This window comes from Sturnira hondurensis, unplaced genomic scaffold (genome assembly GCF_014824575.4).
Source record: "Sturnira hondurensis isolate 20B ecotype Veracruz unplaced genomic scaffold, ASM1482457v3 Scaffold0020903, whole genome shotgun sequence".
Classification (NCBI taxonomy): Eukaryota; Metazoa; Chordata; class Mammalia; order Chiroptera; family Phyllostomidae; genus Sturnira; species Sturnira hondurensis.
In genome coordinates, this window is record NW_028093534.1 from 2,417,438 (window position 1) to 2,430,274 (window position 12,837).

A 12,837-nucleotide genomic window follows, 5' to 3' on the forward strand; every position below is an offset into this window, starting at 1 on the left:
CCTCCACGGGGTCCTGGGCCGCAGTTTGAAAAGGGAACAGAACACTGGGGAGGCAGAGAGCCCGGACTCCCTCCCTGCAATCTCCCCGCAACCCCAGCTCTTGACTCATTCAGCCACCGTGGGGTGTCACAGGCAGGGGCAGGCTGAGGGGGAGCCCTGTTCCGAGATAGCTGAAAGCCACTGTCAACAAGAAACTCGGGAGGCTGCGTTTTGGAGCGGCCGTGGGAGGCCTGTGGGAGTATTATCTACAAAAGGAACAAGGAGAGAGAGAAGGGAAGAGCATAGCGAGGGGAAAAAATGTTCAAGATACAAAAGATGGAAAAAGGCCCCAATCCCCAGGCGCGGGTGGAGTCAGTCGCCACGTGCCCTGTGGGTGGGAACAGGTGGCTGTCGAGGAATAGAGCCCAGGGGCCCCTCCTTTCTCCCCTCTTCCTACTCTCACCACCTTCCTTTCTGGAGATCCCCAGGTGGGTCTCTCGGCCAGCGTGGCCATCCTCTGCTTCCAAGGCTGTGTTAGGTGGTGGGAAAACCTCCGGCTTTCAAGTTAGGAGTAGTCTGGATCCCTTTCTAATTCTCCCACTGACCAGGTCAGTAACGTTGGGCAGGGATGGGGCAGGGTGGGTGTTAATCTCTCAGGGCATCAGCTCCTTCACTCGTGAAATGATCCTTTCTCAGAGGGTTGTTGAACTTAAGTGGTAGCACTGTTGTTAGAAGTTCCCCTGGGCACCTGCTCTGGCTTTGGGTGCTAAGACCACAGAAATGAGCTCAGAATGAAGCCTCAGTGAAGGTTGCCCTTTCCCACCAAAATAAACAAGACATTTTGGAATACTTTAAGGCCCCAGTACTTGGCTGCCCTTTGACTGTCTCATGTTAGGCCATTCCTTTTCTTTCTTTCTTTTTTTGTTAAAGATTTTATTTATTTATCTTTAGAGGGGAGGGGAAGGAGAGAGGGAAATATCAATGTATGATTGCCTCCCGTGCGTCCCCTGCTGGGAACTGGCCTGTACCCAGGCATGTGCTTTGACTGGGAATTGAACTGCGATCCTTTGGTTCACAGGCCCATACTCAATCCACTGAGCTACACACCAGCCAGGGCCCATTCCTTTTCTTTCTTGTGTTCAATGTTTACTGCAGCATTATTATTACATTTTATTTTTCAATTAGTTTATATTCAGTATTACTTTGTATTAGTTCAGGTGTGCAAACTAGTGGTTAGATAATCATATACTTGACAAAGCCAGTTCTTTCTTTTTTCAGTGGACGATCCTAGCTGGTGTGAGAAAACCACAACAAACTTTCAAACAAGGCAATCCTGGAAGGTACATGGTTTTATTAACAGATAAACTGTCTTCTGTCTCATGGCTAGTAGCGGAGGAACCATGTCTGAACCCATATTTGACTAAACTGAGTGTATCTTACTGTGCCACTCGGCTGGGGTGCTTTGCCCTGTCCTTTGGTAGACAGCCTATGGAAAGGCCACAGTGTGGTCACTTCGATGAGTGGTCAGTACCTGTAGCGAGTGCCCACTGTAAACAGCAACCAGACTTCCCATCTGGGCCTGGACTGTAGGCTCTTCCTGCCGGAGGGCAGTCTCCACAATCCTGCCTGGAGCCAGTGAGGGAGTGGGTCTGAGAAATCTCAATCTCTGTTCTAGCAGCACCAGAAAATGGGTTGGTTTGAAATCAAGTTCCAGAGAAAGCCTAACTGGGTTACACTGAAGAGTCATAAAAAAGAGACCTGACTTTCCCCCGAGGAATCGGAGTGGGTGGTGTTTTGGTATTTGTTCCTGCTGTTTTGACGGCAGTGAAGGGGCGGGTGGGCGGGCTGAAGAACAGTTGTGCTAGTTGTGGGGATGGTGGGTGAGTTTCCTCACCCAGAAAAGTCTTCTTCAGATAGTTTCCTCCTTAGTAAGGAGTAGCAACATAGGTAATAAAACCCCTTTGCACCTGCATGGAAATAACGTTCTGCCTCTCCCTGGGAAACCCTGGCCCCCTGCTTCACTCCTGCACTCCGCTGCGCTGGTGACTGCGTTGGCCCATGTCAGCACCATGGGCATCTGGCCTGCCCCATCCAGACAGCTCAGCAGCTGGGGACGGGGGCGCTTCTCTAACAGCTATGGCAGACAGACAAAAGGGGATATGCACTCGGGGCAGCGGGGGGGGGGGGGGGGGAAGCTGCAGAAGAAATAGGATGGCTGGATTATTTTTTTGTTTGATAAGGTCTGCATGGCCAGTGGTAGGGAAAGTCATCACTTTAAAAACAGATTTGTTTTTTAGAGAGGGGAAGGAAGGGAGAAAGGGAGAAACACTAATCGGTTGCCTCCCACACACACGCCCCAACAGGGAGCCAAACCTGCAACCTTGGCATGTGCTCTGACCAGGAATCGAACTGGCAACCCTTAGCAATGTGGGGCAACGCCCAACCCACTGAGCCATACCAGTCGGGGCTGCCTTCCATTGCTTTTTAACAGGGCAGGAGACACAAAAAGCCGAAGAGTTATGGTGAGTGACTTTTCAACCAGTCATAGGTCAACTGAGATGCAAGGTATTGCTCTATGACACCTGGCACAGCAACGAAGTAGTTGCCATCGTCTCCACTTTACAGTTCCTGAACAGGTTCAGAGATGTTATTTGCCCAAGGTTAGCTGTTCACATGGCTACCAAGTTGTGAAGCCAGATTTAAAATCCAAGTGTGTGTCTCAAAAGTCCAGGGTCTTTCCACTCTCCAACACTGCCTAGCCATGGGGCCTGGCTTCTAAGAGTTCAAAAGCTAAGAGCTCTATTTCCTTCACCTCCATAGTGGCTGAGGCAAGAGTTACTTTAGAACCCTTCATCTCAGCCTCAGAACTCAGCATAGCGCTTGCCTAGCACATAGCAGTGCCTCAGTGTTTGAAGGAAAGGTGCTTAGGTGGCTAAAGCAACTGGAAGTCGAGCTTAACGGATTTGACAGGTGTGGTCTGGCTACCAGCATTATGGTCTGGTATTCTGAACTGGTTAAAATAGTGACCAAATAGCTTCCTTATATCAGTTGGTGACATCCACACACATACTGTTTTGGACACCTGTTTCCTTTTTCTTAAAATATTTTTTAAAAGATTTTATTTATTTATTTTTAGAGAAAGGGGAAATGAAGGAGAGGAACAAGAACATGGGTAAGAGAAACATTGATCGGTTGCCTCCGCCGGCACCACTGCCGGGGACTGAACCGACAGCCCAGGCATGTGCCATGGCTGGGGATCGAACCAGTGACATTGTGCTCTGTGGGATGATACCCAGCCAACCGAGCCACAGCAGTCAGGACCTGGACGCCTGTTTCTTCCTTGCAGAGTACTGCCTCTCACCAGGTGTGCCCTCATTGGGTGGAACACAGAGTCCAGAGTGGGATGGGGCTTATTTTTTATCACACTTTTGAACTGTTTACATTTTTTAACCATTTTTATATATTTTTTTCATAAAACAAAACTAGTTATAAAAAAGGACAAGTGAAAAAAGCCAGAGTTTATAGAAGTACTTCTATAAAAAGCCAAGTTTATAGAAGTACAGATTCCCATTTATATAAAAAAAGGAAAACATTTGTATGTTTGAATTTAGAAAATGTGTGGCAAAATAAATAAATAAATCAGCGGAAGAAGACAGGAGAGGGTTTTTTACTGTCCATAATGTATTCTTTTGTACCTTTTTAAAAAAAACTAGTCTGTATTGCTTTTTTAAAAAGTGAATTTTAAGAATTGCCATAAGTAAGCAGCCTATGAAATATCTGATGTTCATAATGAAGTCATGCTAATTTAAATGTTTTCTTGCAAGTGGCACATAACTGCCAAAGCTGGGGAACCTGAAGTTTGAAGTCCTGTCTCTAAGGAGAAAGGGCAAAACATCGATCTCTAAGAGGCAACGGAAAGGGAAGGAGAAATGATGATCTGGTGGGACCTCTCTGACCAGCCTGTGGAAGTGGCCCAGGGTTTGGAGACTCCCTTCTCGTGGGAAACCCAGAGCTACTCTGGGGATCAAGGAACGGACCACCAATGCAAACTTGAGACAAACTTAACTTACCTTCATTGAAGAAAGTCAAATTGGCAAATTCGGGAGAATATCTACAACAGAAGACCCCAAATGAACTATGGTTTAGATATGATTTAAAAAAAGAATCATAGAGCCCTGGCCAGGTGGCTCAGCTGGTTGGAGCATCATCCCATACCCCAAAAGGTTGGGGGTTCAATCCCTGGTTGTGGCACGTACAAGAGGCAACCGATGGATGTTTCTCTCTCACATCAGTGCTTCTCTCTCTCCCTTCTTCTCTCGAAAATCAATGAACATATCCTTGTGTGAGGATTTATACATACATACATAACTAAATAAATATTAAAAGAATTGTAGAACACATATAGTATGATCCCTTCTTATAAAAACAAAAAAGAACCTATATATCATGTATATATACACATATATGCTATGAAAAAGGTCTGGAAGAGTATACACCAAATTATTAAGTCATTACTAACCCTGAGAAATAGAATGAGAAGATGGAAGCTTTAACTTTATCCTTTTATATTTCTGTATTATTTGATATTTTAAATAGTACTTTTATAAGTAAAAACAAAATGCAGAAAAATCTTCATAATCTTCAATCTTTTTATAGTCACAGAAAAAACATCTTCAAATACTTTTCTATAAAGAGATTTTAATTTTGACTCGAAGACAGCTCTGACAAGCAGTGGTTTCCCATCTGTCTGGGTGGTTTATACAGTTTTGCCTGGATACAGAGATAGACCTCATAATCCTTCAAGGTTGCTTCAATCTCTGGATTTCCTATAAAGTAAGGTAAGCAATTAATCAGAAAAGCAAGGCTTTCTCCTGACACTCAGCAGGCTGATGGTGCTGTTGGACAAATTCTCCAAAATGAGGTGATCAGCCTTTTAGAAAATGGCTTCCCAGTACTCCTTCACTACTGTTTTCATACTGAAACACACACACACTCTCTCTCTTTCTCTCTAAATCTGTTCAACCAACCTGAACCCTGGCAGCTCAGCTTCATCTAGAGCCAGGGGAAGCCCTGAGGCGGCTAAGTTCTGCACCACTGCCACTTACTGCCGGGGCTTCAGACTTGGGAGAACAAATGCTGGAGAAATAAATAGCTTGGCTGTTATTAAATCAGAGATGCTGGGGGTGGGGTAGGCTGGGAGGGTCTGGCACCAGTGCCACCTGCTACATGCAGGCGCTCAATTATACCGTTACATTCACTACTCCTGTCAAGGGGCAGGCCAGGAGGAGAGGGTGCTGATGCAGCCTTTGGCTGCTGGGAGAGCTGCTGGCAGCTGTGGTTTTGCTCAGCTGGTAAGCTCTCCTTTGGAAAGCCACTGTTCCCTGTCCTGCGAATCCTTCCCACAGGAACGGCTGCATTGGCTCATCCCCACTTCCACATTTTAATTTGGTTCTGAAGCTAAGCAGTGGACAGAGGACTGAGGCATCAGATACCCTCATTTAAGCCCTAAAGCTGTCTGAGAGACTTCTACCCCATGAGGCCCAAAGAAAAACAGGTAGTGAAATGAAATCACTCGCTGATGGGAAACAAACGTGGGACTATTTATGCAGTTGTTTTTATTTACGCAACTATAAAGACTGACTGTGGCAAGTTTTTGATGGGTAACACCTTAGATGAACACTAATTACATTGCTATAAATTTGGTTCAGGATAAGAATACAATTCAGAAAAGAGAGAGAATAACAACAACAAAAATCTTCAAACATTAAACAAAGAAATTTTTTCCCCTTCTTTTAACTTTAATTAAATGCTACTTTCCCAAAGACTGGTTTACAGTCTAAGGGAAGAGAAGCCGAGGGTTACGCTGCTGTGCCAAGCCAGCAACTGAAACCCTGATCCGAGTGTCAGTCTTGGGCATATTCTGGGAGGAGACGAAGATTATCAAATACTTCCTGCTGTTCCTTCCTTTTCACCAATGACATTTCCCCTTCTCTGGCTGATTCAGTGCGGGGCCCGGCCCCCTGCCGCCTCTCCTGGGGAAACTGTTGTTGAGAGGGGACCTGACAGGCACGTGTGGCTCTGCTTGGACTGGAGAGGCAGCAGGACTGGCTCTGACCCGTCTCCTCCAGGGGCCTGAACGGGTTGCTGAGGAAGGCCTCTTTGGGCAACGGAAAGGCCTGGTGCCCTGGGAAGAACCCTGCTTCACCTTGGGAAACCTGGCAACGGTTGCCCATGATTCCTGGTAGAAAGGACCAATCAGAACTAATCCATATCATTGGGAAAGGTCAAGGGAAAAAAACAGCTTCCCCTCCGAAAATGGTAAAGGGGAAATCAGGAAAGAAGAAACCAAATATATTCAGAATGGCATAAAAAGTGATAGGCGAAAATTTCTTTTTGTTATTAAATCTAACTATAAGTTCCCCCAAGTCCAGTTACCAAGTTGAATTGTGTGGTATAGACAAGAGAGGCCAACTGGAGTTTCCCTCGAGAGTTCACAGCTTCAGGATGAGAGGTCCTGGGTTTGCGCTGGGGGGGAGCCCCTTTTGAACGAGGGCTTGGGCTGGCTGGGTTCCACACTGGCTCCAGCGCCACTGGTCCCTGCAGAGTGAGCCGGGCCGCGTTCACTAGCATTTCCCGGGGCCCGGGATGACACATTCTGATACCTGGAGCCAGACGAATACCATGAGCTATTTCTGTAACGGCCCACACTGTCACGTTGCCCTTGGTTTGTGGGGTCACAGTACTTTTGGCCTTGTGGCCTGTAGCCTTGTCCTCCTCGTCTGTTCACCAGCAACACCTACGGATAAAAGAATACGATGTTCAAAACACTCTGCACTGTGGCACTCCGTCTGTCCCAGTCTAGCTGACAGTATTCTGAGAGCACAACTGTAGTGTTCCTTGTTTGGGACTCAGTTACCTCTGAAGACTCACAGAATTCTGCCCACCACTTACTTCAGCCTGGCCACTACATTAGAAATAACAAATCATTCACTGTTTTTTCCCCTGCCTTTCACCCCTTGGCTCTTCCCCACTGAAGAGGATTCACTTTTCTTTAGCTGGGCAGGAGCTAAAGAAGAAACAAAGAATATTCTTTGAGTTGTTACAAGCACTCAGTTGGGTAGGTATCTTATCACGTGTCTGAACTTTGCAGATAAAAAGCAATTTGTACAGATGACGAACATTTGTTATATAATAAAGTAAACATCGTTATGATCTTTGCTATATATCATGAACCACAGATCCAATCATGCTGCTGTGACATGTAGTACATTTTTACACTACAGCCCAGAAAGCTTATGGCAGGGGATTTTATTCCTGTCTTCCAATTCCAACGTGGTAACAGTTCTGAAGAACTGCTGCCAGCACTGCCTTGAACTGTGCTTGTGTATCTTCTTCAAGTCAAGGAAAAGAAACTATGGATTGTGCTCCAGCCTTCTGGTGTTCACTCTCCACTGCACCGGGCTCGCTCTCTCGCTCCCTGACGTATTCTGTGCTGTGCTCCTGAGGAGCTGCTGCTTCACTCTGGTGAGCCTGCCACTGTGGTGCTCATCCACCTCAAGACGGGCACAGGACTCCCAGTGTGACTGGTTACCAGGCGATACTACCTATGACAGCTAGGATCTCTGCCAGCATCAGAAAGTCAAGCCGTCTTGAAAACAGGAAATCTAAACTGGCTGGTGGCTTGGAACGTACATACCAAATGCTTCCTCTGGAACTAACTCGGGCTGGAGGGATTCAAAATAGATGTGGAATGGGAATAAAGGAGAGAAAGATCAATGCTGACTGAGAGCTGTCAGCATTTAAACTGTCACAATCTGGCAGCTTTCCTCCTAACCAGCTCGGTGTAGAAGCCAGGTTACCTCTCGATGAGGCTGACAGGGCGGGCCGCTGCCGTGCATTGTGCCCGCAGGGGCCTCTCCCAGTGCCGAGTGTTTCTTGTTGGCACTCGTAAGGCTGGGAGCGGAGGCACAGGTGGAGGAGGAAGCAGCAGAGGCATCACACAGGCTACTCAAGGACACAGATGCGACTGAGCCACATCGGGACCTGGTTGAATAGCTATTCTTTGGATGGGACACTGAAACAGAAGTACAAGAAACATGTGGTCATATGATGGAAAAGCATGAAGGGTAAGGTTCTCTATTTGCGCATTTCATAATGAACAATTTAAGATAAAGAACTGCCTAGTTGAGTAGTTGTAAAGAAAATCTTATAAAAAGGGTAACAAAAAGGAAATCTCCCCTCTGCCCTCTCCCCCTACCCCCTCCAAATCCCCAGTGCACTGTAAAGGAACTCACAGAGGCGGGGCAGCAGTTTCAGAGCAGAGTGCCCCCCCCCCCCACACTAAGGACTTGCCGACACTTCCTACTGTCTAAACTGGCTCTAGCTCTGGCAGTTGACTAAGCCTGGGAATAATAATATAAGCCATATGTTTAGTTCCCTATGTGAGAACACTAATGCAGCGGGCCTGACCGTTTCAGCACCAGGGACAGGTTTGGCGGAAGACAATTTTTCCAGGCGGGAGGTGAATGGTGGGGGGGCAGCAGGCAGAGCTCAGGCAAGTTTGGGCACAGGGGACAGTGAGGTGGAGCTCAGACTCACCCTCTCACCCACACTCACTTCCTGCTGTGGGGGGTGGGGGCGGGGTGCAGGGTAGAGACAGGAGGCGGAGCTCAGGTCAGCACCTGGTTCCTAACAGGCTGCAGACCATCAAGGGTCCATGGCCCAGGGGGCTGGGACCCCTGCTCTAAAGTACAGACTTTGCAAAGAAAGAGGAAGGAGAAGAGCTAAATCCTTTTTTAAAAATTTGAATGATGCATAACATAAAAAAAATGAAGATCAGTTAATATGAAGAGAACTAGTTTACAACAAACATGTATTTTCCCAGGGTTCTTTCACAAAAATAATCTCAAATTCAAAATACCAATCAAGCTGAAAAAATATTAACATTTCCAACTAGAATATTGTCCAAATTCAATGGTTTAATACTGCCCACTAGATTTTTTTCTTGGCGTTAAGCCTGGACTAATGTTGAGTTTGAAACCGCTGCCCTGGATCCGACATTTCACTCTCACGCTGAGATGGGAAGAAGGAAGTTGCTGAGCTTAAGGTTGGTGTCACACGCACTGTCAACCTAGAGGCTCCGCCCCTTTGTTTAAGGTATTGTTTAAGTACCTATTATGTACCAGGCAACATAGGTACCGTTACATCTATTTTGGAGAGGAGTAAAACGAGGTTGCAAAAGGTCAGTATGGAGGCAGGATTCAAACTTGGTCTGAATCCAGAGCTCTGTGCTGTTTACACTACGTATCATACACCTCTCAGCACAACACAGAATGAATGGATGGATGAAAAACATCTTATCGCACATTAAGGGAGCCCATCCTCAGGGCTCAAAGTAACTGCATCCACTGACTTCTTAAACATCTCAGAGCCACTTTCCATAAAAACAAGCAAACAGCCCTGGCTGGTGTAGCTCAGTGGATTGAGCGCAGGCCTGCAAACCAGACGATCGAGGTTTGATTCCCAGTCAGGGCACATGCCTGGGTTGCAGGCCAGTTCCCAGCAGGGGACTCACGAGAGGCAAACATACATTGATATTTCTCTCCCTCTCTCCTTCCCTTTCCTTCTAAAGATAAATAAATAAAATCTTAAAAAAAAAAACAAGTAAAGAAACAAAAACAATAGGGGCACTAAAGAATCAGCGCTCCCAAGTGTCTAATTAGTAGAGTGTGGTCTTCTCATGGCCATCTCCAGTGCCCTGAATCTCTCACTCTCTCACCTTGTCCGAATGAATCGATGTTCTTCTTTAGGGTCTCTACATCACAGGTGAACCGGGCGACTCGTCCCAGATCCTCGTCATATTTACGTTCACTAACAAAGTGCTGGAGAAAGGGCAAAGAACAGCCTCCGGGTAAGACAAACAGTGTACATGGAATCCCCAGCTTGCTAAGTAAGGATGAAACAGTTATTTTCAACTGAATTCTTTTTACTGCTTCAGAGTTTGCTCAATGACCACAATATTACCCATGCTGGGTGACTGACAAAAATTCAGTCATTTTCGTCAAGACCCAAATATAAGTCTATTTGAGAGCTTTATAAAACACTATGATAGTCAAAGCCCACTAAGTACAATCAAGAGAAACTGCAGAGAAAGGAGAAGGAATTTACAGCAGAGGGCCACCTTTCCCCTGTGGGCTACTCTCTACATTGTTCCATTTTGTACAAAAGCAGAGGCTGCAGCAAAACGCTCATAAGTTACAACATTTAAATAGATGGAAACTTCCTTAGTAAACCCACCTCACCTCTTTATAAAGCAGGACTTTTAGGTCCTTGAAATAGAAACTTCTTAAGATGGAAAGTCGTTCATGTGAAAAGTCAACTTTACAAATAAGAAATTTATGCCGCAAATAATTTAATCCTTTTAAGCCAACTGAACTGAGAAGAACCCCTTAGGTCAAAAACTATACTACAGAAATTGTGGGACTAAATATACACTAGAAATAAAGTGTTTCTGGGAATCTATTTCAATAAACAATTTCTAAGGTAGCCTGGAATCATTTTTCTTTTTCAGATGAGAAGGAGATGAAAAGTTGTAATTCTTCTAGGTATAATTTAGAAAAAGAACTGAACCCTGCAGAGCAGTCCTCTGACTGGCGGTGGTCTAGCTCCACTTTGGATTCTCAAGGGGCAGAAGTGAACGCAGCAGAACCCTTGAGAAGCAGTGAAAGGGAAAGAAGAAATAAAAAAATTACCTCTGGCTCTCGAAGCCCTAAGGTGTCAGAGTATACTGTGGCCTAGGAAAGCACACAAACCTGTGACAAAGCCTTCAGAAATGTCCTATCAGTATGAGATTAAGTCTGAGACAAATTTTAGAGTTGGTTGAGCCAAAAACATAACAGGAATGATGGAAATAAAATTATCTGGAAATAAGACATTTAAATTGCATAGCACCCGCTTCAGTACACTCACTGCAAATGTGGAGAGAAACAGATCCTTAGTCAGCCTGCAGAAATATTTCTAGCAGCTTTTCAACCACGTGGGAAGGAGAACAGATGAAGAGTGTGAGAGCCAGAATTCCCATCTAATTCCAAAGGGATTTCCAACTTCTCCCAGATAGTTGAATGAGACTGATTTGCATCAGTGTGAAGACTTTCTAAAAAATTTAGTGATATAGTGCTGAGCAGTGTGGCTCAGTTTGTTGAGTGTTGCCGGTTTGATTCCCCATTAGGGCACGTGCCTGGGTTGTGGGCCCGGTTGGGCTCCGGTTGAGCACGTGTGAGAGGCAACCACTGTCATTTTTCTCCATCTCTTTCTCCCTCCCTTCCTCTCTCCCTAAAAAGAAATAAAATCTAAAATTTTACATAATAAAATTTTAGTTAATCAGAAAATGGTAACTTAAAATTTGCATTGTTTGGCTATTTCACTCCAACAGAGTCGAAGGGGAAGAAGTGAGAACAACACCATGACCGAGGGTTTGCATGAAACACTGGGTCAGAATGACGACCAAGGACACCTGTAGGCTTAGGTGATCCTCCAGCTATGTTTTCATTTCACAAAGGCTGCTATAACATTTCTGCAGCGACTACTCCTCTTAAATACGGCACTAAATCTCCAGTGTTCAGCGAGAACAGAGGAGCAGGGGTGGGGAACACCAACTGCCCATGTTCAGACAGTTCACGGTGTATACCAGTGAGCCATGCCAACCATTTAGAATACCAGTGTCTACAACTACCAATGAATATCCCAACCTCTCTTGGGTTCCCATGCTTAGTCTCAGAAACATTGTTCTTTAGCTAAGAATTTAAAATGCATGAGTGTTAGAGAACCCTAAAGATTCTACCAAAAAACTACTAGAAGTGATAAATGAATTCAGTAAAGTAGCAGGTACAAAATAAATATTCAGAAATCAGTTGCTAATAATGAACTATCAGAAAGGAAAACTAAGAAAACAATCCCACTTATAGCTGCATAAAAAAATGCCTAGGAATAAATTTAACCAAGGAGATAAAAAACCTGTACTTAGAAAATTATAAGACACTTTAGAAAGAAATGGAAAAAAATACAACACAGGATGGGACAAAAGTAGGTTTACAGTGGTTTGTATGGGAAATAATACAATAGTTAATAAATAAATAAGAATAAATTGTGTTTTGCCTACTCACAGCTGCAAACGTATTTTTGCCCCACCTTATAACCAGAAGCACACCCGTGTTCATGGACAGGAAGGACTAACATTGCTAAAATGTCCATACTACCAAAACAATCTATCGATTCAAAAGAATTCCCATCAAAATACCAAAGGCATTTTATAGAACTAAAACAAAAAATCCAAAAATTTATACGGATCCACAACAGACCCCAGTAGTCACAGCAATCTTGAGAAAGAAAAACAAAGTTGGGGGTATCGCGCACTACCTGATATCAAACTGTACCACAAGGCCATCTACAGTCATCAAAATGGCATGGAACTGGCATCAAATAAGACACAGAGGCCAATGGAACAGAAGAGAAAGCCCAGAGACAAACCTACACCTTTGTGGTCAATTAATATTTGACAAAGGAGGCAACAATGTACAATAGGATATAGATAATCTTCAATAAATGGTGCTGGGAAAATTGGAATCATACATGCAAATATATGAAACTAGACCACCTTCTTACATCATAAATAAGAATAAACCCCAAATGGGTTAAAGACTTAAATGTAAGACTCAAAACCATACAAATCCTACAAGGAAACATAGGCAGTCAACTTGCTGACATTTCTCATAGCAGTATTTTTTGATATATCATCTTGGGCAAGGGAAACAAAAGAAAAATAAACAAATGGGACTACTTTAAACTAAACAGGTTTTGCAC

The 12,837-nt window shown here is 44.6% G+C and overlaps 1 protein-coding gene across 9 annotated transcripts in view; it reads right to left on the reverse strand.

Moving 5' to 3' along the window:
* Window positions 1–5,570: 5,570 nt before the first annotated feature.
* SPATS2 (spermatogenesis associated serine rich 2) overlaps window positions 5,571–12,837 on the reverse strand; it is a 115,452-nt gene continuing 108,185 nt past the window's right edge. For all 9 annotated transcript variants that reach the window (XM_037030943.1, XM_037030941.1, XM_037030939.1 and 6 more), the window contains 3 exons: window positions 9,758–9,860; window positions 7,839–8,053; window positions 5,571–6,775 (listed from right to left, as the gene is read on the reverse strand). In XM_037030943.1, coding sequence (XP_036886838.1) covers window positions 6,479–6,775; window positions 7,839–8,053; window positions 9,758–9,860 — 615 coding nt within the window. In that variant the 3' untranslated portion in view covers window positions 5,571–6,478. The remainder of the gene's footprint in view (window positions 6,776–7,838; window positions 8,054–9,757; window positions 9,861–12,837) is intronic.